This window comes from Micropterus dolomieu, linkage group LG07 (genome assembly GCF_021292245.1).
Source record: "Micropterus dolomieu isolate WLL.071019.BEF.003 ecotype Adirondacks linkage group LG07, ASM2129224v1, whole genome shotgun sequence".
NCBI classification, from domain to species: Eukaryota; Metazoa; Chordata; class Actinopteri; order Centrarchiformes; family Centrarchidae; genus Micropterus; species Micropterus dolomieu.
Window position 1 is genome coordinate 9,216,391 of NC_060156.1, and position 26,095 is coordinate 9,242,485.

General features: G+C 39.6%; 1 protein-coding gene across 3 annotated transcripts in view; it reads left to right on the forward strand.

Annotated features, from left to right (window-relative positions):
• Positions 1-2,209: 2,209 nt before the first annotated feature.
• Positions 2,210-26,095, forward strand: part of LOC123973708 (coiled-coil domain-containing protein 138-like) — a 45,489-nt gene continuing 21,603 nt past the window's right edge. Inside the window, exons 1-15 of one of the 3 annotated variants that reach the window (XM_046053935.1) lie at positions 2,210-2,526; positions 3,711-3,750; positions 3,916-4,030; positions 4,123-4,199; positions 4,543-4,706; positions 7,041-7,148; positions 8,799-8,918; positions 9,635-9,712; positions 10,000-10,110; positions 10,721-10,873; positions 10,963-11,079; positions 12,485-12,665; positions 18,405-18,578; positions 22,330-22,468; positions 25,577-26,083. In XM_046053935.1, coding sequence (XP_045909891.1) covers positions 2,446-2,526; positions 3,711-3,750; positions 3,916-4,030; positions 4,123-4,199; positions 4,543-4,706; positions 7,041-7,148; positions 8,799-8,918; positions 9,635-9,712; positions 10,000-10,110; positions 10,721-10,873; positions 10,963-11,079; positions 12,485-12,665; positions 18,405-18,578; positions 22,330-22,468; positions 25,577-25,703 — 1,785 coding nt within the window. In that variant the 5' untranslated portion in view covers positions 2,210-2,445 and the 3' untranslated portion in view covers positions 25,704-26,083. Of the gene's footprint in view, positions 2,527-3,710; positions 3,751-3,915; positions 4,031-4,122; positions 4,200-4,542; positions 4,707-7,040; positions 7,179-8,798; positions 8,919-9,634; positions 9,713-9,999; positions 10,111-10,720; positions 10,874-10,962; positions 11,080-12,484; positions 12,666-18,404; positions 18,579-22,329; positions 22,469-25,576; positions 26,084-26,095 lie in introns of those variants that run through there. The other 2 variants (XM_046053934.1, XM_046053933.1) reach the window with 2 other exon arrangements.

Sequence of the window (26,095 nt, forward strand, 5' to 3'; positions counted from 1 at the left end):
TTCAAGTCTAGAGTAAACGGGGCACTGCTTGCCAAACATAATGGCCAAATGCTACACTGTCGGCTAGAGAGGCACTCAAGTTAATCTGTGGACATCCCAAATGAAGACTCACTTTAACATCTTTATTTTAACACTGTAACTCCTCAGAATGTGTCTGTGTTACTGATAAGTGAGCTGATAATGAGTTTGTGGTACTGTATTTACATACATATGTGTTAATGGAATATTCCAATTTAATTACAATGGAATTGCTATGATTCAAAATTATTGTTGTTGTCATTTATTCCTTTGAATTGATTTTAGGAGTTCAAGCGTGCTGAAATATTCATTTAGAGATGTATAGTTTTACTCTATAAAAGTGTTTACAAATTAACCTTTTGTACTTTATGGTATATTTACAACACAAGTATTGATATAATGTTATATTATTAGAACATTTTAATAGTTTTAATGTGGTGTTGGTCATATTTATTTCCTTTTAGTTGATTTTGATTTTAACTGAGTACTCCTTATTCCTTTTATTATTGTGTACTTGTGTACTAGTGTTTGTGCATATTGTGTATGTTTTGTAGTGATATGTATATGACAAGACATGCAATAAATCAGGGCAAGCTTACTTGTAAAAAAACACATGTGGATCAGTATTGTGAAACAGAGATATTTTGTGGACTGGCTCCAGTAGTTGGCAAATTTCAACTCTAGGGTGAAGAATGGTGGTGCATGTAGCTACACCTAAAAACAAGCCAGCAGAGCAGACTCAGTGAGAGTTTGTGTCTGATGAGGCACTGACACTCTCTGGCTTAGTGGTGTAACTACAATGTGGCTGGATGGGGAAAGGTACTCCATCTTTCAGCCTCCGAAAAAAAATAAGTAGTTCGTCTCAGGATATCAAAAACTGAAATTAGATGAAATTAGTTAATTTATAAAGTCTTGATAGCCTTTTTTTCCCCTAAGAAATGCAACATAACTTATTGAAGTTAATGAGCTCAACTTCAACAATATGTAGTAAATGTCAGCAGTACAACTAGATGATACTAAAATCCTATGTTAGTAAAGTAGTACACATACACGTTATTAACTTTGCTATTTTTTTTACATGGATATCACAACAAAACTGAAGTAAGCTACATTTTGAGAGAAGGATGCTTTAGCCAACTCATATGGGGGAAATAATTTATAATGCACTTAATTAATTAATTATTTATAATACACTTATTATTTATAATGCACCATAAGACCCTGTGTAAATATGCACATTAACTTACAGTATATTCAGAACACTGTTGAGATAAAGGAAACAAAACATAAACAAAACAATCAGTTGGCCTATAATCAAGGGTGGCTATTTCATGTCAATGTTGGTGGGAACAATAAAAACATTTTTAGAAATAAAGTCACTGAGGGTCTGAAAAACGGTAACCACGGTAAGGCTTGGGGGCAACATATGGTCTGATCGTCGACTTCTGTACAGTGTCTTTTGGAGTAGGTGAGGTTTTTAAACTAATTTTAATGGTAAGCCTATTTGCTAAACTCTGATGTATACTCTATAATGTATAATTGTTTAACTATATTGTAAAATAAACAAACAGCTCTGTTTAACAGAAGAGAGAAAGAGAAGCCTAATAGAGACCTGAACCTACTACCTATCAAACAGGCTTAGCCCATTTAATATTAACTGTGATTTATATTAATTTCGATTTAGTAGAACTTCTATTATGATACATTTTGTGTAGGCCTATTCTTTTATTGGATGTGGACATTATAAATCACCTACTGGCTGTCCACTTTATTGAAATAATATAATTTATCTGTAATTCCAAGAAATGTGAATAGTACAGCTGTTGTACAGTTTTTCTTTTCTTGTTTGTTTTTTATTTATAGCCTGCCATAAAGTAACCTACTGTTGAATAGCACACATTACAGTCTTTCTTTTGTTCCAATTAATATGATATTCAAGTAGCCTACAATGAGAGAACCATTTGAGAACCATTTCCCGAGCTGACAGTTGTTATGCTCAGACCCAGACGAGATACCACGTGTGTCTGAATTAAACTGTTCAGAGCTGTCCTCTCCTGCTAGAGGGCGCTACTCGCAAGGAAGAAAGCATCACATGATCATTCATCCGCCAAGTTTGGATTGTGTTCTGTTTCCACCACGCAGCTCCAACCAACAAGGCTGGTTGGAGCTGCGTCAACAAAAGTAACTAGTCAAGTAGTGATATCGGAAGTTTGGTGATTGGAATTTCAAAATAATTTACGACAAATAGCAAAAAGCAATTCATATTCATGAAAGGAATTTTAATTCGAAAGTCTTAGCCGGAAGTGATTTTTATGTTGTGGTTCTTGACAGTAGTGGTATCTTGACTAAAGGCGATTGAGGCCTGCAGAGTTACTCGATAGAAACGTTTTAGTTTCATATAGTTATAGTTTTATATTTTCAGTTGCTATGAGCCTGCAGGTTAAAGACTCCGACGTTGCTGATACAGTCGAGAAGCTAAAGCAGAAATATTTGGACAGGAGGAAACAGGTTTGGTTTAATGACAACATGTACTAACGTTACAACGTTAGTCAGACCAAACGTCAACTCCAGGGCAACAATGCTAACTTTAACCTGTTAAAGAAACGTAATGTTATACCTTATCTAGTTAACGTTATGTCCATTCTTCTGTCAATGGTCCAACCGTGTGATTATTATCACCAAAGTAAAGCTAACCTAGGTTAGGTTAACTTTCTTAAGTTATAGAAATAAAAGTAAACGTAACGCTTTTCTATCGTTAATAAACCCTGTAACGTTTGCTAACGCTGAAGTAAAAACTTCACACCAAACTTGAAAAGAACAAATGTCAGTGTCTTACCAGATACGTTTTATAGCACTATAAGTTACTTTGGTTTTACCCACAGACTATATGAAAATGTATCACTGTAACGTTACTGTACAAAGTGTCGCTTCTTATTTGTTGCAAGTGTCAAGAAACTAAGTAACGTTAAAATCTTTTATTTAATTATTATTAACGTTATTATCTTTATTGGCAAAGACGATGAACAATGACAGGAATAGTCATTTACAAATTCTATATAAAGTCTATGATGAAAATACAGACAAGACATAAGCAGAGCCAGGCGGTGGTTTCATACAAAAACATTTTATAAAGAGCACAAATTAAGTGTTTTCACAGCTTTCTTGTTTTTTTGAATCAGGGATGTTATTAATGTACTGCTCAGTTTCCTTTTCAAAGATTATAAATAAAGGTTTGTGAGTAACTCAATTTGGTTGTGGTCAAAAGATTGATTAGGAATAACTCTTTCTGTTACTATTATTGTGAAAACCAAACAGTAAATTTTTCCAATAATGACAGAATTCAGAGTCAGTGTTACCAATAATATATTGAGACAAATCTTTCCAGATCTGCTGGAGTGGGGACATTGCAGAGCAGCTGTACTATTGTCTCTGGATACATTTTTGCAAAATTAGCAATTAACACACATTCTCCCTTCAGAAGAAATGTGTTGCACTGCTCGCTTGTTGTCATGACGTCATAACGTTGAATGTGCGCCTTATTAAATAACTTGAAGCACAGCAATCTTTTAAACGTTTAATTTGAGCTCTACCAGCTATGGATATGGCAGAACAGACATTTACAGATCGTAGCAGAACATAATAGCAGTAATCAAGCTACTTTCACTAAAACAAGTTGTTGTCCTGATTTTCAGTTGCCCCCCTCAGAAGACACTGCCTCGGGAACCAGTGATGGTAAGTGCACTTCACACAGGGCCTCCACATGCTCAGATAACCACAGCGTCTTGATTGGGTTCTAGGTCTCTAACATTATACACACTTAATTATATTCACCAATATTTCACTTTCTAGAGAAGTAATGGGAGTATGCCTGAGATTTCTTGATGTTCACTATTTTAGAGGCAGTACAAAGGCTCATTTTGGCCAGCAGATCCAAGCAGCCGAGCAAAGAGTTCAAATGCTACAGCAAAGCTTTACACGAACTGTTCAACGCAGTTACCAACCATCCTGACCAGTAAGTCTTATGAGATTACTTAGAAATGACAGTTTTTCATGCTTGTGATGAGTATTATGCCTTGAACAAAACACGCTGCTGTCTTGTCTAAGGTTTGGCAGTGATTGTAGTCTGCATGGCAGTAATGACGACCTGAGTGGGGAGTCTCAGGTGCTGTATACAGAAACAGGTGCGTGTGTGTCAGAGCCAGTCACCAGTGTTTGTTCTTTCTGAGGTAGGAGAACTGACAACTGACCACCTTAGAGCAAACTCAAAGTAGCAGCTGCTGAAATAATTTTAGGGTTCCTACCTCCTGAGGAAAATCCTATGAAGCATAGTCATGTTGATATGATTACAGTTTTAAAACGAATGACCTGACAAGATCATGAATAATAAAGTAGGCCTCAGTGATTTATCCTTGAATTTATTTACTTCCTGTTATTGCTGTAATTTGACTTGTCTTAACAGCCTCTGTTATAGGTAGATAATGAGCTAGCTGTGGGCTTAACTCTGTCATACCCCTGGTTGTCCAGATGTGACCTTGCCTTCCTGTCTGGATGGTAGCCCTGGGTCCCAGGAAACTGAGACTGACGGGAAGTTTCAGAGAGCTCCTCAACTCCATGACTCATGCCGTTCCTCTTCCTTAGTACTAGTAAAGGTGTACCAGGAGATGATGACCATATATGAACAACTAAAGGTGAGAGAGCAGAACCACAGTTATGACAGGGGAAATGCAAAACAGAAAAAGTGACTTACGTTCCATGTGTGTCCAGCATTATACACTAACGTAAATGCAGAGAATATTTTACAAAGGTTTCTGTGTATTTTGTGTTTGCATTTTCCCATTTGGTCAGTTCTTACATCAGTAAGTGCATTGACGATGTGACACACACAAAAACCATCATCACTCGTGCTAACAAGAAGCCGTGGCTGACAGGGGATATCCATCGACTGCTGGGGCCAGAAACAAAGCCTTCAGAGCTGGAAATGAAACTGGCCTGAGAACAGCGAGAGCCAACCTGTCCCGCGGCATCAGGAAAGCAAACCACAAATACACAAACAAGATAGCCCATCATTTTAAAGACAGCAGAGATACACGGAGCCTGTGGCGGGGCATTCAGACCATCACAGACTACAAACCCGCGCCACAGGTCTGCGATAACAACATCTCTCTGCTAAATAACCTCAACAGGTTCTTTGCACGATTTGAAGCACAAAACAACACACGGCCACAGAAGATCCCACCTCCTCCTGTCGACAAGGCTCTGTGCCTGTCTGCCGCCAGCGTGAAGAGAACTCTCTCCACTATCAACACCCCCAAGGCAGCAGGTCCAGACAACATCCCTGCTCGTGTGCTGAAGGACTGTGCAGAGGAGCTGAAGGATGTCTTCAAGGATGTCTTCTCTGAGACAGGCTGTTGTTTTATCACGCTTCGAGACCACCACCATCATACCTGTGCCAAAGAAACCCACTCCATCTTGCTTTAATGACTATCGCCCTGTGGCACTGACCCCCATCATCATGAAGTGTTTCGAATGGCTAGTCATGTCACACATTTTATGTGTGACATGACTAGCCATTCCCCACTCTGGACCCTTTCCAGTTTGCATACAGAGCCAAACGCTCCACAGAGGATGCAATCTGCTCTGCTCTCCACCCAGCCCTTACACATCTGGACTCAAAAGACTCATATGTGAGAATGCTGTTCATAGACTTCAGTTCAGCATTCAACACATCATCCATTCATAATCCCACAACAACTCATTCACAAACTAGACTAGCTGGGGCTCAACACCTCGCTATGCAACTGGCTGTTGGACTTCCTCAGTGAGAGGCCACAAGTAGTACGAGTCGGCAACAACACCTCAAGCAGAATCACACTGAGCACAGGGGCCCCCCAAGGCTGTGTGCTCAGTCCCCTATTCTTCGCCCTGCTGACTCATGACTGCACATCAACCTACAGCACCAACCACATGCTAAAGTTTGCAGATTATACAACACTGGTGGGACTCATCACCAAGCATGATGAGACCCACTACAGGGACAACAACTTGCTGCTGAATGTCAGCAAGACCAAGGAAGTTGATGTCGATTTCCGGAGAGGCCACACTCAGCACCTACCACTGACCATCAACAGGGCTGCTGTAGAGAGAGTGAGTAGCACCAAATTCCTGGGGGTGCACATCAGTGAAGACCTCTCCTGGACCACCAACACCGTATCACTGGTGAAGAAGTCCCAGCAGCGCCTCTACTTCCTCCGCAAACTCAAACGAGCGAGAGCCTCCCCACCCATCATGTGCACATTCTACCGAGGCACCATTGAGAGTATCCTAACCAGTTGTATCACTGTGTGGGGCGGAAGCTGCACTAACTGCAACAGGAACTCACTGCAGCGCATAGTGAACACTGCTGAAAGGATCATTGGTGCCTCCCTCCCCTCCCTGCAGGACATGTACAACCTCCGCATCACCCGCAAAGCAACCATGATTGTGGGCGACACCAGCCACCCCGCTCTTTTCAGCCTCCTGCCCTCTGGGAGAAGATATCGGAGCCTCCGCGCTCGTTCCACCAGACTTTTTTTATTCACCAGGCTGTCAGGAAGCTGAACTCTCTCCCCTCTCTTCCACCCCCTCCCCTCTGACCTCCCTGTTTATCTGCACCATTATATCATAGGACATCTTACATTCTGCACTACCAAACCTGGGTTTGCGTCTAATTTTTGTATATAGCAACATTGCACTATTTTTACAGAATACAGGAAGTTCTCTTTGTATCAGTTTTCAAGTACTTTGTTTTTGTTCTTAAAATTGTGTTGTTTGTGTTGTTCCATTTATGTTATTTCACCGTGGGTTGATTAGTGAGAAACGTAATTTTGATTTCTCTGTATTTCTGGTACATGTGAAGAAATTGACAATAAAGTTGACCATGACCTTGACCTTTTAAGTTTTAGTTTGGGTTAGAGAATGCATGTTGTGCAGTGTATAAATTATAGTAAGACCAACGTATGTGCGTATGTATGTGTTTTGTACAGGCAGAGCGTCAAAGCCAGCAGCAGTGGGAGAGGGAGCTGCAGGAGCGAGAGAGGAGGCTGAAGCAACAGGAAGAGGCTTTTGGGAGTCTGGCCGGGCTGGAGGAGATGGTACGCACCGGCATGCTGGCTGTAGAGGAGGTCGGACACACAAACACCCAGTCACATTCAACACAAGGCGTTTTATATATTTTTTCACCACACCTTGATTCCTACTCCTTCCACCTTACCATTTGTAACTCTGTGGTCCTTAATGACAAACTTAACCAAATTATACACCTAATCATACAGTGTTTTGAACTGAAAGTGCATTTTCATACTGTAGTATTGTGGTGTCACAACATTCTGCCTCCAAATGTGTAATATAGATAATGTGTAAACTAATGTATGTACATATGTTCTAAAGTTGAGACACTTGAGGTAGTTTAAGTGAATCCCAGACATGTTTTCAGGAAATACAATATCTTGAAATGTAAGAATTAGTGCTGGGCAATGATTAAAATTTTTAATTGCGATTAATTGCATAGTTATGTGCAAAATTGAATAATGAATGTAAAGTAGTGTACTGTGCACTTTTAATTTAAATGTACTGCTATATACACAAAAGTGCAAAAACATATGGTTTGCAAACGCTTTAAATAAATAAGGTGCTTTTTACCAGCAGTGTTCGCATTACACAGTAGTAATAACATATTTCTTGTAAATCTCAACTTAACATTAATGTAATCAAATCAAATATAAAACCAAAACTATTTGCCACTGCCAGGGCATTACCTATTTAGCTTGATGAAACAAGTCACACACACACCCACCCGCTGACAAAGTTGAATTGTCTTGAATTTATTGTACGCAACGCTTAACACAAATCATTGGAAGAGAGACTGATCCTCACTGTGAGTTTCCAGAATCTATAACTGTTTACTAAATAAGACACCAACAGGAGGTAATTCGCATGGCAGTGAATCCCCACAAAACTAGACGAAAGCAGGTTAAGATATGTAACGTTAGCCTATAATTTTAACTTAAGTTAAATAGGCTACAGCTGTGTAGCACACAGAAGCCGTTGCCTTGGTTACTATCCATAGTGCGCCTGCCGTTTACTCGCGGAGCGTTGCTCTCCCTGTCTGTTCACCGAAACAAAGAGCAACCCCGCAAGGGCGACTATGCGACTATGTTGTGATTTTAAGAATGTTCCTAAGACCGACATCTTCCCCAATACTAATCAGCATGCAGTGTGTAGCTATCCACTTCGCTATGGCATTTCATCACTTGTCTTGTTTTTGTTTATCTGCATCTCCCACACGCTGCATCCAGCGTAGTCTGCCGAAGCCTCCCTCCGCTGCTTGTTTGGGTGGGTGATTTGCAGGCAGATCAGCATCTCACCCCTCCTGTGACCCATGGTTTGACTGTATGTGTATTCAGAGCCGGTGAGCAACGGACTTTCAAAATAATAATAATAAAAACTGCGATAAGGTGTGATAAAATAATTGTTGGCGTTAATTAATGCGTTACAACACAATAAAGCGATAATAACGCGTTAAAATGCCCAGCCCTTGTAACAGTCCAGCGTGATTTATGATCAGTTTTTGGCCAAATCAAATATTCAGACAAACATGGTCAGTAAGGACTTCCCATCACATAATGGGAGGATACAGTGGACCCACTAATACAGAATTTTAATAGCAAACTCAAGTCAGTGTAATGTATGCAATAATGGCTGCACTGTTCTTTATGCGTGAATGTTTATGCGTGTGTCACCAGAAACACCAGCAAGAGTTGAGCCAGCTGCAGGATCTTCTTCGAGAGAGGAGCAAAGAGAACAGGAGGCTGAAGTCCAGCTTTGACACCATCAAGGAGCTTAATGACAGTATGAAGAAGCAGGTTAGAAGTGTTCACACACAAGCCGTGATGAACGTCTGTTTGGATTTGGTTGGCATCTACAAGGTCCTTCAACATTATAAAAAACATTATAAAAATATTTTAAGATGAAATGTTGCAGTGTGTCAGCCAACTCCAGAATACTTTTATTTTGACCTGCAAAGTTTTTAAAAGCTTTTTTATCGGATTGAAAGCTCATTGTGATCAAAAATCTTCTTTTTATCATTTTTGTTTAAAGGTGCAACATTTATGATCTTTGGCGCAGGACATTAAGCGTTATATGTTTTGTTTTTTTAGAGTAATTGCCAAAGTGGAGTCTGAATCCAATTAATGTACCTAGAACCAGTCAATGTTTGACTGGAATTTTCTTAAAAATAAAGTGACTGATCAGATACCTACTTCATTATGGGTGGAGGAGTAAAAGACAGTTACTACCATGGCCCACAGGAGGGCGCTATGACATAACCCTCTTGTATTTGGATGTTGAATAATACCACAGTGATACAGATTTAATAATATTACATTTGTTTTCTTAGTATAAAGTGTCTGTTGGGTGTTTTTTTGTTATTGAATGAAGCCTTCCCTGCTTTAAAAACACAAAAACATCCCATCCGAAAAAGAGGGTAGATTTGTTGCGCAGAATTAAACATATTAAGCAGTGTTTGTCTAGACAGTGGTCTTGCATAGCAGACTGACATTTATTGTTTTTAAATCAACAGATAAATGAGATCAGTGAACATAATAAGAAGTTGGAGAGCCAGTCCAAGAGGGCGCAGGCCCGACTTGAGAACTTACAGGTAACAACATATTAACCAATGCACATATGGTCATGTTTAAAAAAAAACAAAAAAAAAAACATACGGTCAAGACAGTTTTGTATGGAAAGCACTTAAGTTCTGACAATCAATTTTCAGTGTACCATGATGGTCTGAACTTTGCTTGAGGCCTTTCCACCCTAAAAATAAGTTAAAAGCATCAATTTCTTGTAGCATGGATATTGTTAAACTTAAATATTTTTATGTCTAATATATTTGTTTAAGCAGGTGTTCTTTCATACTTTCATTCGTTGACTTACTTTTTTCAGCGGAAATACGAGTACAGCATAGCATCGAGAGCATGTCAGAAAATTAGCACAGAGTGTATTAAACCATCCAAAAAGGAGAAAACTGCTGCCTCTGGAAAACCCAGCAACAAGGTAATTCAACTACCCCTGTGTATGTGTTTGTTTGTGTTACAGCTGAATGCACCACCAATCAGCAGGATTTGCTCTAATTAAGGCTGCATTACTTCATTTGTTGTTAATGTTTTTATTGAAAGAACACTGTGCACTATAATTTAGCATGGTTAGACAACCATAACACACATTTACACACATCCAAGCTGGAAATGGTACGACAGTCCTTCTCCACAAACCGCACTTACCCCACCAACTTACATTATAAATCATAGTTTGTGCTTTTGTTATTTTACCATCACTGTTGTTGATAACGATGAATTATCAGTGGATACAGCTGAACTGGTCATTTAAAGGATTTATTATCTTTCCCTATTTGGAGAACACTGACTGATCCACACTCCCTTACAGTACTGTTTCACAGTTTAATTAACACCTTGAGGCTACCCAGTGAAAGCACAATCTTGGTGTAATGTTCACACTTTTTCTAGTCATACTTTTGTCTGTCAACCTGAAAGATGATAAAGGTCTAATTAAAATAACAGCTATTACTGTAGTCACCATTTAGTGACAAAGTAAGTTACAGATGACTGCTTTTAGCAGTATAATTGAAACTCTTTATTTTTTTCAGGACAGCTCCATTTCCACCCCACTAAAGCTCTTGGCCCTCTTACTGGACTGGACACTTGATGGACAGAAGTTCTCATCAGTAGCAACAAACGAAGGGAACAGGGTTGGCCAGTGTCTGCCTCCAGAAGTCATACTCAATGAGAGATGCCTTAAGGTAGCATATTCCCTGTGACTTAAAGAGCAATAGATCAAGACACATTAACTCATTTTTAGTAAGTCATAAATTATCTTTGGTTTCCTTAGGTGCTGCCGTTATTAGCAGATCAGCTTCATCACACTCCACTGTCAGAACCTGACCTCCTCCTCAACCTTCTTCGCCTCATCCACTGGGCTTTGAGACACATGGACAGCAGTTCACAGGTAAAGAAATTATTATTCCCGTGGGTAAACTGGGCTGTTGCAGCAAGTACTTATAGAATACCTTCAAAGAGCATACAGTACGACAACAATAACAATAGAACATGTGGGCTATATGTGTTATTGTTTTTAATTATCTGTAATATCTGGATTTTGCATAACTACTACTTTCAGCAACATTGACCTTCTTTTGTAATGTACACAGGGGAGTGAGATTAAATTCTATTACAAAAGGGTGTTAATTCTGTGACCTGCACCTTCCTTAGTTATTTAGTGTTTGGCCTAGATGAGTGTATTATTCTAAAGAAAGCTGCTGGTTCACTTTCACAACTTCATGCAGCAGAAACCAAACACGACAGACAGTTTTCCCTTAGCACATAGCCGCATATCAGAGATGTACACATGCACTTCAAGCAGGGGATATCTACTTTATCGCTACATCTCCCTTGACAGCATGGCAGGCTATAATGTTTGGAGGTCCTGTAGAGTTCCATCTTGTGTTCAGATGAGGAGCGTGGTTATCTGAAGTCCCCTGCCTGTCTCTGTGTGTTGAACAGATTTTAGGCATTATAACAGGCTTCTGTCCCTGTCTTTGTAGCTTTGATAAGGATGTGAGGCCACAAGACAAATCCTCCATGACAAATGCTGTACATTGTCCGTTTCTGGTTGAATTGGTGACAGATGATTCTGCTCTATTGCCAATCCCACTTTGAAGGCTTATTTTACTGTGAAGGCCAAAAACCAGCCTCTAGCCCTTAACCCTTACATTTAGCTCACTGTCCAACCTCCCAATACAGACAATGAGCTAGGCTCCAGCCTTCCCCTGCTGCCCTTGGCCCCCATTTCTCTACCCACAGCCTCCAACTTCCTCTTTTCCAGTCTTGCTGCAGGGAGCTTGGCCCCTTCATGTTTGTTTGTCAGGCTATGTCATATCTGCTTAGTGACATGCTTGATGCTCAACTGGAATCATATGCTCCCTTATTGCTGCAATATGTGTTCACTTTTACGACAACAACCAACCACTATTAGGCCACGGTGCATAAATGGAAGAAGGGATAACTTACAGTCTGGGGTCCCTATGGAGCTGATGGAGAGACTTTTGGGAGAGGGAATAGTAGACAGAGATGTAGTGAGTTTGAAAACCACTTCTGCCCTGGAAATATATAAATCTTGGATAGTAGCTATAGTTTATTGCGCTGATTTATTGGCTCCATCAGTTCTTTGATGACGTCACAGAAGAAGCCTGCTGGCTCCCTGTCAGGCTGACCTTGTGTTTTCTGCACTGGCGTTTGATGAAGACCATTGTAGGCATATCATTCCTGTTTTTGACAGTTATATAACAAAAGCAAATGTGTGCAGGCACAGTCATGAACTTTGTGCAATGGTGTGTGTGTGTGTGTTTGCACAGCATGTAGCACTATCTGCCACTCTGCGGCGGATCGGAGAGGAAGTATCAAAGCCCCCAGCCCAGTTAACAGCGCCTCACGATCCAGACCTGCCCTCCTGCAGGAGCCGACCCCTTTACCGCAGCCCCTGTTCCCACACACGCATCCTCTCCACCCTCATCATCTTTCGGACTGTCACACAAGGTAATAATACAGAACACACACACACTGCACATACTTTATCTTAAGCATTATATTAGATGTTAAAGTCTGGACATAAAGCAGGATGGTAGGGTTAGAATAATGAATCAGGGAGTGCTGCGAATATATTTTAATTTAGGTAACTTTGTTGATTATGTGTTAACCTAAGTTGATTCCACACTGGTTTATTATTAATAATAGTATCCATCTATTTCTTACACCTCCTTATTACAGTATTTACTATTTTTCAAAGGAGATTTTTTTCTGTCACCATAGCTGCAAAGATGACAGGTGGCATGTAAAATCTCCCATGCTGAGAAACCACAAAACTCTGGCTTATTTCATTTATCTACTGCTGAATCACAGACTTTATTGAAGCAATTGACAGAAAAGGGGGGGCTTGAACTTTTTTTGGCCTGAGAACCACTGCACTAAGCCAAGTTAACTTACTTAGGAAAACGATAATAGAAAGAAGAGTTATTCTGAATAATAACAAAACATTCTTTGATTCACTTTTTATTCAGACTAAACTTAGTAATAATAACTTTCAAAAAAGGATAGGTACTCACAGTATGGATGTAGTTGTTTACCTGCATCGATGGTGTAGTGATGTCATAGCAGCCTCATTAAAGGTGCTGGTCAGAATCAGACCTAGACAACGTGAGCAGTTCATCTGTTGTTACTTTCTAGTATGCCCTGCCTGTGTAGGTGTGAATCCACAGAAACAGCAGGGTGTGAAAACATGTAACTGAGTGTTGTGTTCTCACTCATACTTAGCATGCTGTGTATGTACTGGGGCACAAGGGATACCAATATCTCAACAAGTCTCTCAGTACTGTACATACATACATACATACATAATCCCCAAAGGATGATTTGTAATGACTTTTTTGACCCCAGATATTTCTTTTATTGGCACTTTTAACGGAGTATTTTGAGTGAACTGTCTTGACTACTACTGGATGGATTGCTATGAATTTCACCAAGATTACAAATCAAAAACTACCTTTTGACCTCTGCTTATGTCTATCTTACAATTATGTTTTCTGTATATAGAGCTTTGGACTCACAGAGCCACTGGCATGGCTTTAGGTTCTTAATCTTGTTCTGATACAAATACTTAATAGGGTCAATGGGCTTATAGCTACATCCAAATTTTGCTCCTTGGCCTTCCACATTATGGGCCCTATCTTACCCCAGCTCAAAGCGGCACACAGCGCAAGTGTCATTGCTAGTTACTTACGGACGCAGGTAAAATGTGGTCAGGAGCACTGTTTGTTTCAAAGCTGTTGCGCCATTGATCAACTATTGCTATTTAAAAGGCACGTTATTCTGATAGTACTGCGCCTGCATGATGGGTTCACAATTTGTGTACTCTCTACTTAACATACACAGACAGGGACACTGGAAGTCAGTCACAGTTGAGGGTGCTGACAGGTCATATATATGACATATACTAAAATAGTGAGCAACATTCATGTTTTATGGCATTCATTTGAATGGTCAAGATAACTTATATTTAGGGCTGGACGATATGACCAAAAATTATATCACAATAAAAAGTTTCATATCTTTCGCTATCGATAATTATCACAATATGTATAAAATCGTTTCTTTCAAGTTTAATGGCTGATTTTTGCTCCTGAATGAAAGTTGACAAAACCTGATGGTTAATTGTGGTTTAAACTCTTCTTTATGGTTAACACTTGATGCCAAACAATGGATCACTTCACAAATCTAAGGCAGAACATTCAAAACATTTATAATAAAATCTTTGTAAACAAATATGCATGAGTAAAATTAAGTAAGATTTTTTCAGTCCTTTTTCCTCATCAACAAAAAAATTAAGACCTTATACGTGTATGATTCAAGTGAATAAAATCAAACATTTATTGAATATTTATTGAACATTTGTTATTAGGGCTGAAACGATTCATTGATTAAATTGATTACGTCGTTGCTTTTTAGTAATCCATATAACTATATAGCACACTGTTTCGCACGGGCATTTATTACTGTCGCACTTATGCTGTGTGAACAACACGACGTGATTATGATGGCGCTTATTGCAAAGTGAAGGAAGAGAGGGAAAATAGCGGAAGTGTCCAAAGTATGTGATTATTTTAAGCTAAAAGAAAACAACAACTTTGTAATGTTACAGTCTGTCCACCGTAAACAGAGACTTATGACGCCTATTGCAACAGTGCGACGGCATCTCATCAGAAAGCACCCAGTCAAGTCCACGGAACAGACAACAGACAAGCCGTACTTCTTAACCGATGCATCGATGAATTGATGAAATAATCTGTAGAAGCTTCGAGTACTAAAATCATTATTAGCTGCAGTCCTATTTGTTATATTATTGTAAAAAAATTGCGATACTTATTGTTATTGTATTATTGTCCAATTTGAGAACATTTTACACTTCAGCAGACAGCAAACTTGAACACCAATACTGTATGTCAAAGCAGCCAGTATTGATCAAGTTTAAGTCAATTTAAGATTAAGTCAGTATTTCTGTCTCTCGCTCGTCCACATGAGGTTTCTCTTTTTCTCTCTATCTGCTGCATCAAACATAACAGTTATGGTCAAAAATATGGGCACCCCTGCCTGTCTGTCACATAATGCACTACTTCTCCCAGAAAATTGTTGCAATTACAAATGTTTTTGGTATTCTCATGTTTATTTCTTTTGTTTGCATCAGAACAACACAAATAAGTAGAGGAAAAAAGCCTAATCTGAGACATTACACACAGAGTTCCAAAAGTACAAAATAATAGGCACCCTCAACTTTTTGGTAGCACACCCTTTGAAAATAATAACTGAAATCAATCACCTCATATAACAAGTGTAAGAGTTTCTTACACCTTTGTACTGGAATTCTGGACCGTTTCTTTTGCCAACGGCTTCAGGTTTTTTCACTTCTCCCAAGTGCTGTGTTTAGATTTCTCAAAAGGTGCTCTATTGGATTTAAATCTGGACACATTGCTTACCACTTCAGAACCCCAGTGTCTGTTTGTCTTCCATCATTTTTGTTCTTTTCCAAATATGCTTTGGGTCATTGTCCTGCTGTAAGAACCATGAATTCTGACGGAGACCCAGCTTTCTGACTCTGGGCCCTACGTTGCACCCCAGAATTTTAGTAGTCTTCAGATTTCGTAATGGTATGTACACAGTCAAGACATCCAGTGCCTGAACAGCAAAGCAACCCCAAAACATCAATAAACCTCCACCATGTTTGACGACTGTTCTTTTCTTTTTCTGAAAACAGAAGAATTATGTGCTTTACCAAAAGCTCTATTTTAGTCTCATCTGTCCACAGGACCAGAAGGATTTTGGCTTCCTCGGGTAAGCTTTGTTTCTGTGTCATCAACGGGGTCCTCCTAGGTCTCCTACCATAGCGTCCCTTTTGATTCCGATGGTGACAGCCTGAATTTGTGTGGAAGTTGATCGAGGTTCTTTATCCACTATTTGAACAGTCCTTTGTTGTAGTCGTTCATCAATTTTTCCCATTCATCCAGTGTAATTAGCTACAGTGCCATGGGCTGTAAACGTATTTACGTTGATGCGCACAATGGACACAGGAACATCAAGATCTCTATAGATGGACTTGTAGCCTTGAGATTGTTTGTGCTTTTCCGAAATGTTGGTTCTCAAATCCTCAGACAACTCTTTTCTCTTCTGTCTTTTGCCCACGCTCAGTTCAATACAACACAAAGGTTGAGTCAACCTTTCTCCATTTTAAGTGTTAGAAAGTGTGATTTCTATATTGTCAGCACCTGTGAATTGCTACAGGTGAGTTTAAATACAAATTAAAGACGCATCACATGCTTGAAATACAATTATTTCTAAAGATTTTGAAAAGGTGCCAATAATTTTGTCCAGTCCATTTTTGATTTTAGATTTATCTTTTTTTTCTCTGCTTTTTTGTGGTTTTTGTGTTGTTCTGATGCAAACAAAAGAAATAAACATGAGAATACCAAAACATTTTTAATTGCAACAATTTTCTGGTAGTGCATTATGTGACAGACATGCAGGGGTGCCCATAATTTTGCCCATGACTATTGAAAGTGGATGACTCTGGATTAATTCATGTTACGACCAAAACAAAACACACAGACTAAATATTACTCTTTACTTTGTGCCCAGATTATGCACCATTTAACTAGTGTCACAACCTGGCTCAACAGTAAGTGACAAAAGCGGGAAACCACACAGCCTGAAAATAATAGATATTTTAATAAATAAATTGAGCAAAATCTACAATTGTCAGATCAGTATGTATGCAGTGTATGTGTGAGTGAAATGTATGGGTGTAGAACACAAAGAACCAGACAAAACAGAATCAGTCGGCAGGCCAGGAGAAGACGGAGTCAAATCATCAAACAGGCTCCTTTACAGCCACCTGAGCCCCGCCTGCTCAGGTGTGTTGCATCTCACACCAGGTATCAACTCCTCCCACCAATTACCTGGATTAAAGGGACAAAACACAGCAAGATACCAAGAACAAGAGATGGCCCAAACCTTGGGCCGTCACACTAGCAAAACTTGAGCTGGACACACCATAAGTGCACTTTAAACACTATAGATCGTTTAAATAGGCCCTTATAAATCTTAGTGCACTCAGTGGGTACAGCCTGCATATCCTGACATATTTATGAAACTCTCCTCTGAAATGACCTGCCATCTGCTCATAATATTCGAGGGCTCCCTCAGTATGTCTCTTTAGACTATTTTCTGTCAATCTGCTTACCAGGTTTGCTTTCTTCCCCTCTCTGGATTGACGTGAAACCAGATTGAGCATAATGGAGAGATGTTTCTTCCCCCTCATACTTGCTGGGATTTTACACATAATGGATACCATTCTGAGATGTAGCTAACCAAACTCAGTCCAAAATAAAAAAGAAAGCTTTTATCCCATGTCAGGTTGTATAAATCCAGCACTTTTTGACATTTGAAAAGCATTTTCTTGGAACTTCTCAGAAACTCTCAGAACCATTTCAGATGATCACACATCATATGTTTGAATTTGTCAGGCTAGATGGGTTTTGGACTTGAAAAGTGACTTAAGAAAAACAGAAGAATGGCATCCATTAAGGCCAAAATACATTGGTGGATTGTGAGAAAGAAAAGAAACACCGCTTGGATAGTGGGGATAAGATGGGAAGGGTAGGTGGAAGACAAGGTTCCTGCTACTGAATCAATTTAAAACACTAATAAGAACAAAGTGAAATTAACAGTAGAGCTGCAGTTTCTTGATTATTCAATTAGTCGATTAAAAGAAAATGTTTTGATAATTGACTAATCATTTGCCATTTCTCAATCAAAAATGCAATCAAAAACATTTGGTGGTTCCAGGTACTAAACAGTGAGAATGACCAACTTTGTCAGACATGCTAATAAATTGAACATTTCATGAATTTTTCACTGTTTTCTGGTGTTTTTTAAACCCAGCAATTAATTGATTACTCCTGAGAATAATCGTCAGATTAATCATTAACAAAAATAATTGTTGCATCCTGAGATGAGATTTGTCTCTAGAACAGTTTGTAATATAAAATTACGTAATTTTGCTTGTATTCTTTTCCTAGCACTTTATGACTGCTGACTGATGGACAGCATTCTCAGCTGAAAGATTAAAATGCCAATGTAAGACTGAAATGACTCGAACACTCAATATAAAAGCAAATCAAGTATATCTGTATATATGTGTGTTTTGTGTTGTGTTTGTCCTGCCTGCAGCTGATGTGCTGGCCCAGGTTCTAGACAGTCTTCAAACCGAGCTGATGTCTGAGGAGAGCCGAGGCCTTTTCATCCACTATGGAGGAGTGTGTGTGCTGCTGTCAGTGCTTCGGGCTGGCCGTGGAGGTCTGCAAACACCTGTAGACATCCTGATACAGCTAACTGAACAGTCCTGTGAGTAAGCACATGTCACACGACCCATCACCCTTGTGTAATTACAAGACTGCATCAAGGGTGACGAGTAGCAGGTTTTTTGGCATATAAATGTAATACTTCCTTCCAAAAATTCCACACCAAGCCAACCTTTACCTGGAGAATCCATATATTGGACATCCATTTAATATTTAACTTCAGTTTAAGGTAGAAAAGGAATGTATTGAGTGCATCTAAGACAATACTGAGACAGTCTGCCTGTTTGATTTCATCACAATTCGACACTTTTTTTCTAATACTTAAATAGTTAATGTGCAAATTAGTAGAGCAGTGGTTTCTGGAAGAAGGATTGGTTTTCTGGTTTTATGTTTAAAAAGAGAGAGAAATGTAGCTTGATGTTAAGGATGGTGCAATCACCAGTGTCTATATCTTAGTATTAAATATTTATCCCTCTTTTGTAGTTGCAAGGCATGCTGGTTAATACACATTTATATTTGAGGAAGTTGCAGTAAGCAAAGTTTTGTTATAAAAACAAGAAGAAACACGGCATAACAAGTGTAAGAGGAAAAGTGTAACAAGTATGCAGAGATACATTTCCTGCCTGCCCCAGCACCTCACTAGTGACCTCGAGACTCATTTTTAAATTTGTACAATTCACTTAGCCTGAAAATGGTCTGTGGTTCGTGTAACCTTAAAAAGCTGCTGTGATCACTTCTAGCCCACCCCACAGTCACTATTTCCTTTATCACTTCTAGCCCACCCCACAGTCACTATTTCCTTTATCACTTCTAGCCCACCCCACAGTCACTATTTCCTTTCATTTATATGTGCTCCTCCTGCAGTATCACTCCATATCAACCCCATATATAAAACCTCCTGTGAAAAGTAACGGTTTGTCTGAGCTCGCATTAATCATAGGCACTGGTCAGGCAACAGATTTGGAAGTTGGGTAAAATAAAACTTTGGACCGCCACCTCCTCCTGGGTCTTTTATTGAAAGACAAAAGACTTGACAGACGTGTATGAGGAGGAGGGAACAGCTGCAATGTGTTTCCATGGAAGGGCGAGTTCGGCAAGGTCATGAGCCGTATCATTTAAGACTGCTGTATGCTAATACACAGCAGCGCCATATGTCGAAGGCGACTGGGGCCAGAGCTGTGTGTGCGTGTACATATAGTTGTGTGTTTCAAGGGGACTGTAAGTCTTGCAAGACTTGCTAATTATTGTGTTTTACAAGCAGTAATGAGGGGAGACGGGAAAGCGGTGGGGAGTGGGTGGAGTGGGGGTTAGCACCCGGAGGTTGCCAATAAAACAAAACAAAACAAAACAAGGTCTAGTCGTACACACACACACACGGGACATTTGTGGCTAAACTGTGACAGTATGACTGCTTGTATAAAGTTCAGTCGCATACTTAGTTACACAACACATTTTGTGAATAGAACATTCAGGGATCACAAAATTGCAGTTGGACACCTCAACACACTCAGTGTTACAGTGTTAACTGCTAAACTGCTTTATTCAGTATATTTTACTCAATGGTTACAAATATACCTATTTGGTGTGTGCGTGTTTGCATTCTTTCCTTGCTCGCCACTGTAGAGAAATGTTTGTAAATAAAATATCTTCAAGCTTTGGACTGTTGGTCGGACAAAACAAGCTACGGAAATTAAAAACATCACTGTGGACTTGTGACATTGTTTTTTTTTTGACATTTTATAGTCTAAAAGATTAATCAGTAAATCAAAAGTACATGAGTAAGATCAAAAAAAATCTAAATAAGTTACAGATTAATCTACGTAAAATGTTAGTTGCAGACCTGCACTAAATATATACCAATTAGCAAGGTTTAGTTCAAAAAACGCTAGCGTTTGAGATGTAAAAAATGTTGAAGAAAAACTTTAAAATGAATAGAAAATAGTCAAGGTCATGTAAGTGCATATTAGTTTTAAAGGTCCCATATTATGCTTATTTATTTTTTATTTTATACTTATCAAGTTCATACTGTTATTTTGGCTGTCTACAAGAAAATGTTTACATCCTTTAATGTTTAAAACAACATTATTTTTCTCATGCTGTCCATTGCTTTACCACCTCTATACTCCCTCTGTCTGAACACTCCGTTTGAGCTCCTGTCTCTTTAAGGTCTCCCTCCCTAAAAGCCCACTGTCTTCTGATTGGCCATCCCGGAAGCCTCCTGAGGGGAAACTAGCTGGTACAGCACTTAAAGGATGTGTGGAGATAGGTCTGGCTATGCGAGACTAGGCCTCACCGATTACAGTACAATAATACAACTCTAATACTTTAAGACTGCTGCGCTGCCTAAACTTTCTGTGATTTTACAGAGTTTGCTGATAGACAGACGGCTTTACTTATTTTTGACAACAACTACTGCTAACTGTAGCTGCCCCTAGCTAGTTAGCTCAGTTAGCCATGTAGCTGGCTGTCCTGTTAGCTGATTCTGCCCCGACTGGAAGCTTGGTGTGTTGGTGTTTATACCTCTAACGTTAGGACAGCTCCCAGTCCACTGCCGAGTCAGCTAATAACAACATCTACAGTTAGCAGGAACTAGCGGTTAATGTAGCGTTAGCAACAAGTACCTTCATAAATTACAGAGTTGAGGTCTGAGGGAAAAGCAGAAAATATTTAAACTTCATACCTGTAAAAGCACTTTCTGCGAGATATACTGAGCGCCTTTCAGCTGTAGCCCAGTGGAATGATCGGTTGGTGTTGTGTTGGACGATGGGGCTGAGAACGGTGAATCTGGTACGTGTTCAGTGGAGAGGGCATTCTACTGCGCTGAAGGACTGGAGTAGGTCCAACAGTAGACAGATCCCTCCATGACATCAAGAAGGGAGACGAATTCAAACGGCGTGCTTGCACGCACATTTACTGAAAGAGCAGGAGACGAAGAGAGGATGTTTTTTTATTATAATAATGTGGGGTTCTTTGGACACACCAGGAACTCGTGTTTAGTTTGAACCAACATGAAAAGGTGGATTTTGCATAATATGGGTCCTTTTAAGCCTCAAGGTGAGGTGATGTTATTGCTTGGAAAAGACTGACCAAACTATACTCCCCTGCTTTATCCCTCTCATATTATCAGATTCTACCTGTCTTATACTTTCTTATCTGAATCTGATCCTATTCTTCCCCGTCCAATCTTCTGCTGTGATTTGATGCCAGCCGAACCTCTGTACCAGCCAAAAAAGTCCCTCTGTGGCTCAGATTGTATTCCCTCACCCTTGTGCATGGTCTAAGAGGGTGGAGAGTTAGTTTTTGAAGCAGCAGGAATGTGACTTTAGCAGAAACAAATGTCTGTTTGAAGGGAACTGACTAATTTTAGGACTTCGTAAGGTCCACATTTTCTTTTTATTTATTTAAAAAACGTGCAGCTTCCATGTGTTTGGATTGATGCTGTTGCCCTTTCTCTGTTTCTCCTTGTGTGTGAGGTTAGGGTGTGATGACGGGAAGGTCAGCATTAACATTTAACAATATGGAAGCTCTTCCAAATACAATCATTACAGAGTCACTCTGACCAGCATCTGTGTCCCTGTCTAACTCAGTTTGATTGTTAAAGTGTTTTCATGCTTTGTTTGTGCCTCCATGTAGTTTTCATTTCTATGCAAATCTGGACAGAATGGCAAAATGAAGCTGATAATAAATTCCATCTCTTCAGAAGTTTTACATTTAGTAAAATGTGTTGTTCATTAGAGAAATTGTTTTGATAATATCCTTCTTTCTTTGCTCTGCTTGTGTTTGTGTGCTTGTAGGCTACTTAAATCCCTTCCTGGAGGCATGTAGCTGTGAGGAGTTTTTCCGAACAGCCGCCCAGCTTCTTAAAAACCCTCGCTTGGAGCTCCCATCGCTGGAGAAGCTATCCATCCTTCTCCAGAAGCTCTCCAGCATCAGGTAGATGCAGGGATCTCCATACTGATAATAACACACACTGAGCAAGGATTTTGTACAGACATTTGTGGTTCCCAGACAATGAATCCTGAAAACTTTGATGATCCTTGAATTTTCCTCTAGCACCACCACAAATGGAAACATTTAGTAGTGTATATTCCCTGAACACAGCAGGTCAAGTGTGTGTTTATTAACCTAGTCAATTGGGGCCTATACTACGAAGCAAGTTCAACGTACCCAGTATATCTTCTCTTAATCTGGCTTCACTAACCTTAAAGGAGACTCTTAACTGCTTTTCCAGTCCTATATTGTAGTTCTGTGATTCCTGTATGGCAGCTTTGCATGATTCAAAAGTTCCAAAAAAATTTTTCTTATACTCACTCCTCATGTAGGGCTTAATTTCAGCCTCTGAAATAAGCTGTAGATTCTCCTGTCTCTTTAAGCCCCCCCTCGCATGTTACCAGGCTGTTGTTGCTGAGCTGTACAGGCAGACTGAGCGTTGCTGTGCAGAGTAAATGACCATATATGGAACACCTGCTCTGTCTAGCTCTGTATGTCGTAGAACATGTTTAGCATGAACATCCAATGTCGTAACATTGTAGATAAGTCATAAAATGTGGGAAAGCATAATAGGTCTCCTTTAACAACCGCGATCGCGCTAAAGACATCGCTGGTCAGGGTTTCCGCTATGTACATTGAGCCGCTTCATATTTTTACGAAATGTCATGAAGTCGTAATTACACAACTCTGCAAAGGCTCAGTTTGACACGAAAGTGAAGACAGGTCGGCGGAACGCTCTTGAATCTTTCGCCAACACCACTGGGGATCGGGGTCACCGGTGACCCGCTGAAAGATTGGGCCGACAAATCATCCAAGCTGTGTGGCCGCAGTTAAGTAAGAGCTTTAGCCGGTTCGCTTGTGTTAATGAGCTGGACAGATGCAAACGTTTACAAAAAACATTTGAATTATAGGTTTGGTTGTGCTACTTAAGTTACTCAAAGCTAGTTATTGCAAATTATGTCACTGGCAGTGTTGGAAAGCAGCCTGTATGACGCGTTCACAAGCTGCAGAAATACTTTCACTTTCCATTAACGGCTTATTAAAGCCTATTTAGTCTCTGGAGAACAAAATGTAAGCTACACACTGAATAAAGTCGGATGTTCACTGGATTAATTCTGATAGCAGAATCCTCTCATTGCACAGAGCTTGGCTTTCTTTTGATAGTTGTTATTTATTTTCTCTAATTGGCTTTGGTGCTATTTGTTTTATAGCAATATCCGACCGGCATTTAATTTAATTTAATTTAATTGAATGTCACTCAGAATACCAGCTGTTTTTTATTCAGGAAACAATAAGTTTTGAGATGCAGAAGGAGAGAGTAGGCTATACAACAGTCCTGTTGGGCTTTACGGTGTGATGCACCGGTCTCCCTCTAACGTAGGCTTAACTGCTTAGTTCAACAATGGGTTGCTCCCGTGTTATTGCCTCAATAATTCTTTGTGTTGTAAAGATTATGTTAATAGATACTTTAGGACTAATCAGATTGTATTTGGTATCTGTGCTATTGGAGAAGGCAGATCATGTGCAGCCCCTTCATAACAGATCAAGTGGCTTAGTTGGCTAAACGTCCATAATAAAAAGGCACAGGCAACAATAGTAGGCAGCAGCAAGCATGATATTTTAAAGTGGTCTTATTAGTAGATTTTAAATAGTAAAATAATTGTATTCAACAGAAATATCCAAATATGAGATAATCAGCAAGCAAAGTGCATTCCCTCGAAATAACTAACCTGATACACAGCAGATGAAACAATTCCTAAAAAAGACGGCCCGATGGCCCACACTAAACAATATTAAAACATAAAGTAACTTGTACTTTGTGTAGTATACTTCAGAGACTTTTTAATGGGAGTATTTTTGGCCTGCCCCCTGCTGCTGAAAAAAAATCCTAGAGGAAACATTGCTGGTTATCAACTCGGTAATTCAACCCAGGTTTTCCTAATTCAACCATGAGGGCAAGGGGCTGCATGTGACCAATCTCAGACATGGACAAGTCTCCCTTCAGCAGAGTATCACAATTCAGAAACGGACAGCAAACTATCTCTCATAAAGGAAGTAATCTGTGTGTGTGTGTGTGTGTGTGTGTGTGTGTGTGTGTGTGTGTGTGTGTGTCTCTGAAGTTCACAACTAAGCCACTATATTAATTCAAGTTACAGCAGTTTCATTTGCGTGGGTTGTTTTTAATTATTAAATCTTTGTGTAAGAAGCACTCTACATTGCTCTCTAATTTATTAATGCTACAGTACTAAATCGTCAATAAACCATAACCATTAATACAGAAGAACCACTGTAGGTTGTGGTCTTTACTTACATATGGTGAATAATTCATCCAGTTTGCACATATCTATTTTTAGGGCTATATGCGAGTGAAAAACCCTGTACAGCAATGCATCATCAATCCTGGACCCCTCGCCAAGATGGCCGCAGACAGCCGCCTCTGGGTTACGCTCCGTAGTGCTTTTTGTGTTGTAAGCACATCGTGAGCAATGTACAATCCAGAGTTAAATTCAAATGTGTAGCCAAACCTGGCAAATAAGGCTGATTCTGTTTCTGATTCTTGATTTATATTATATATTTATATATATTTATATTTAAACTGGAGGACTCCGAGATAGAACGGTAAAATACGGGAGAATACCGGAAAAAACGGAAAGGGTTGACAGGTATGTAGTGGACTTAAGACTGTATTTCACCCTCGGCTTCGGTTCCCTAATTGTAAACCCAGGGTTAATCTTTAAACTCCTTCGCTAATGTCAAATCCTGCTTCGTACTACAGGCCTCTGGTCATCAAGTGTCTTTAAATACATCAGGCTAATCATTGTTTGGTTCTTCACAACCAAGATTGAAAACAAGTTGTGAATTCTGTTTGTCATGTCTAACTTTTAATCTTCATTCTTGGCCTTATCAGCCAAGTAGGGTAAACCCAGCCAAAGAAGAAGAAGCTAGTTATACATCTGTAAGACACTGGTCTAGTACTAGAGTGTGACTGACTCATGGGAATAAGTTTCATTGCACGATTGACGGGTTGTTGTGTTGTGTATCTTTGTCCAGGAAGAACCGTCGACTGTTTGAACTGACCTCCCTCCACCTCCAAATACAAGAACTTAATCACAAAACCAACCACACAAGCACCTTCCTCTGCCTTAACCTGAGAGCCATCCTCCACAACCTCAAATAACACACACACACACACACACACACACACACATTTACATGTGTTTCTATGCCTTATGCTGGATTCAAGGTCTCTTAAAAAATTCAGACTTCCCAGTTGGGAAGAAGATGACTTGCCTTGTACTTCAGTACTTGAGCACGTTGTTTGGTCTTCCATGTGTGCTCAGACTATAATTACCATATTTCTAACTGTACAGTACTTCAAGGCTCCACACTGCTTTGCCTCAAATAACATATGCAGACGCACAGTCTTTATTTATATAGTGTGATGTGTTTTTGAAGTTCTTTTGTCTGTCAGAAGTATTTCTTTTAATATTGTGTATGTTTTGCACTTTGTGATCCGTCTGTTTTTATGTTCCACAATGTTAATCTGATGTCTTGATGCCCCCCCCCCCC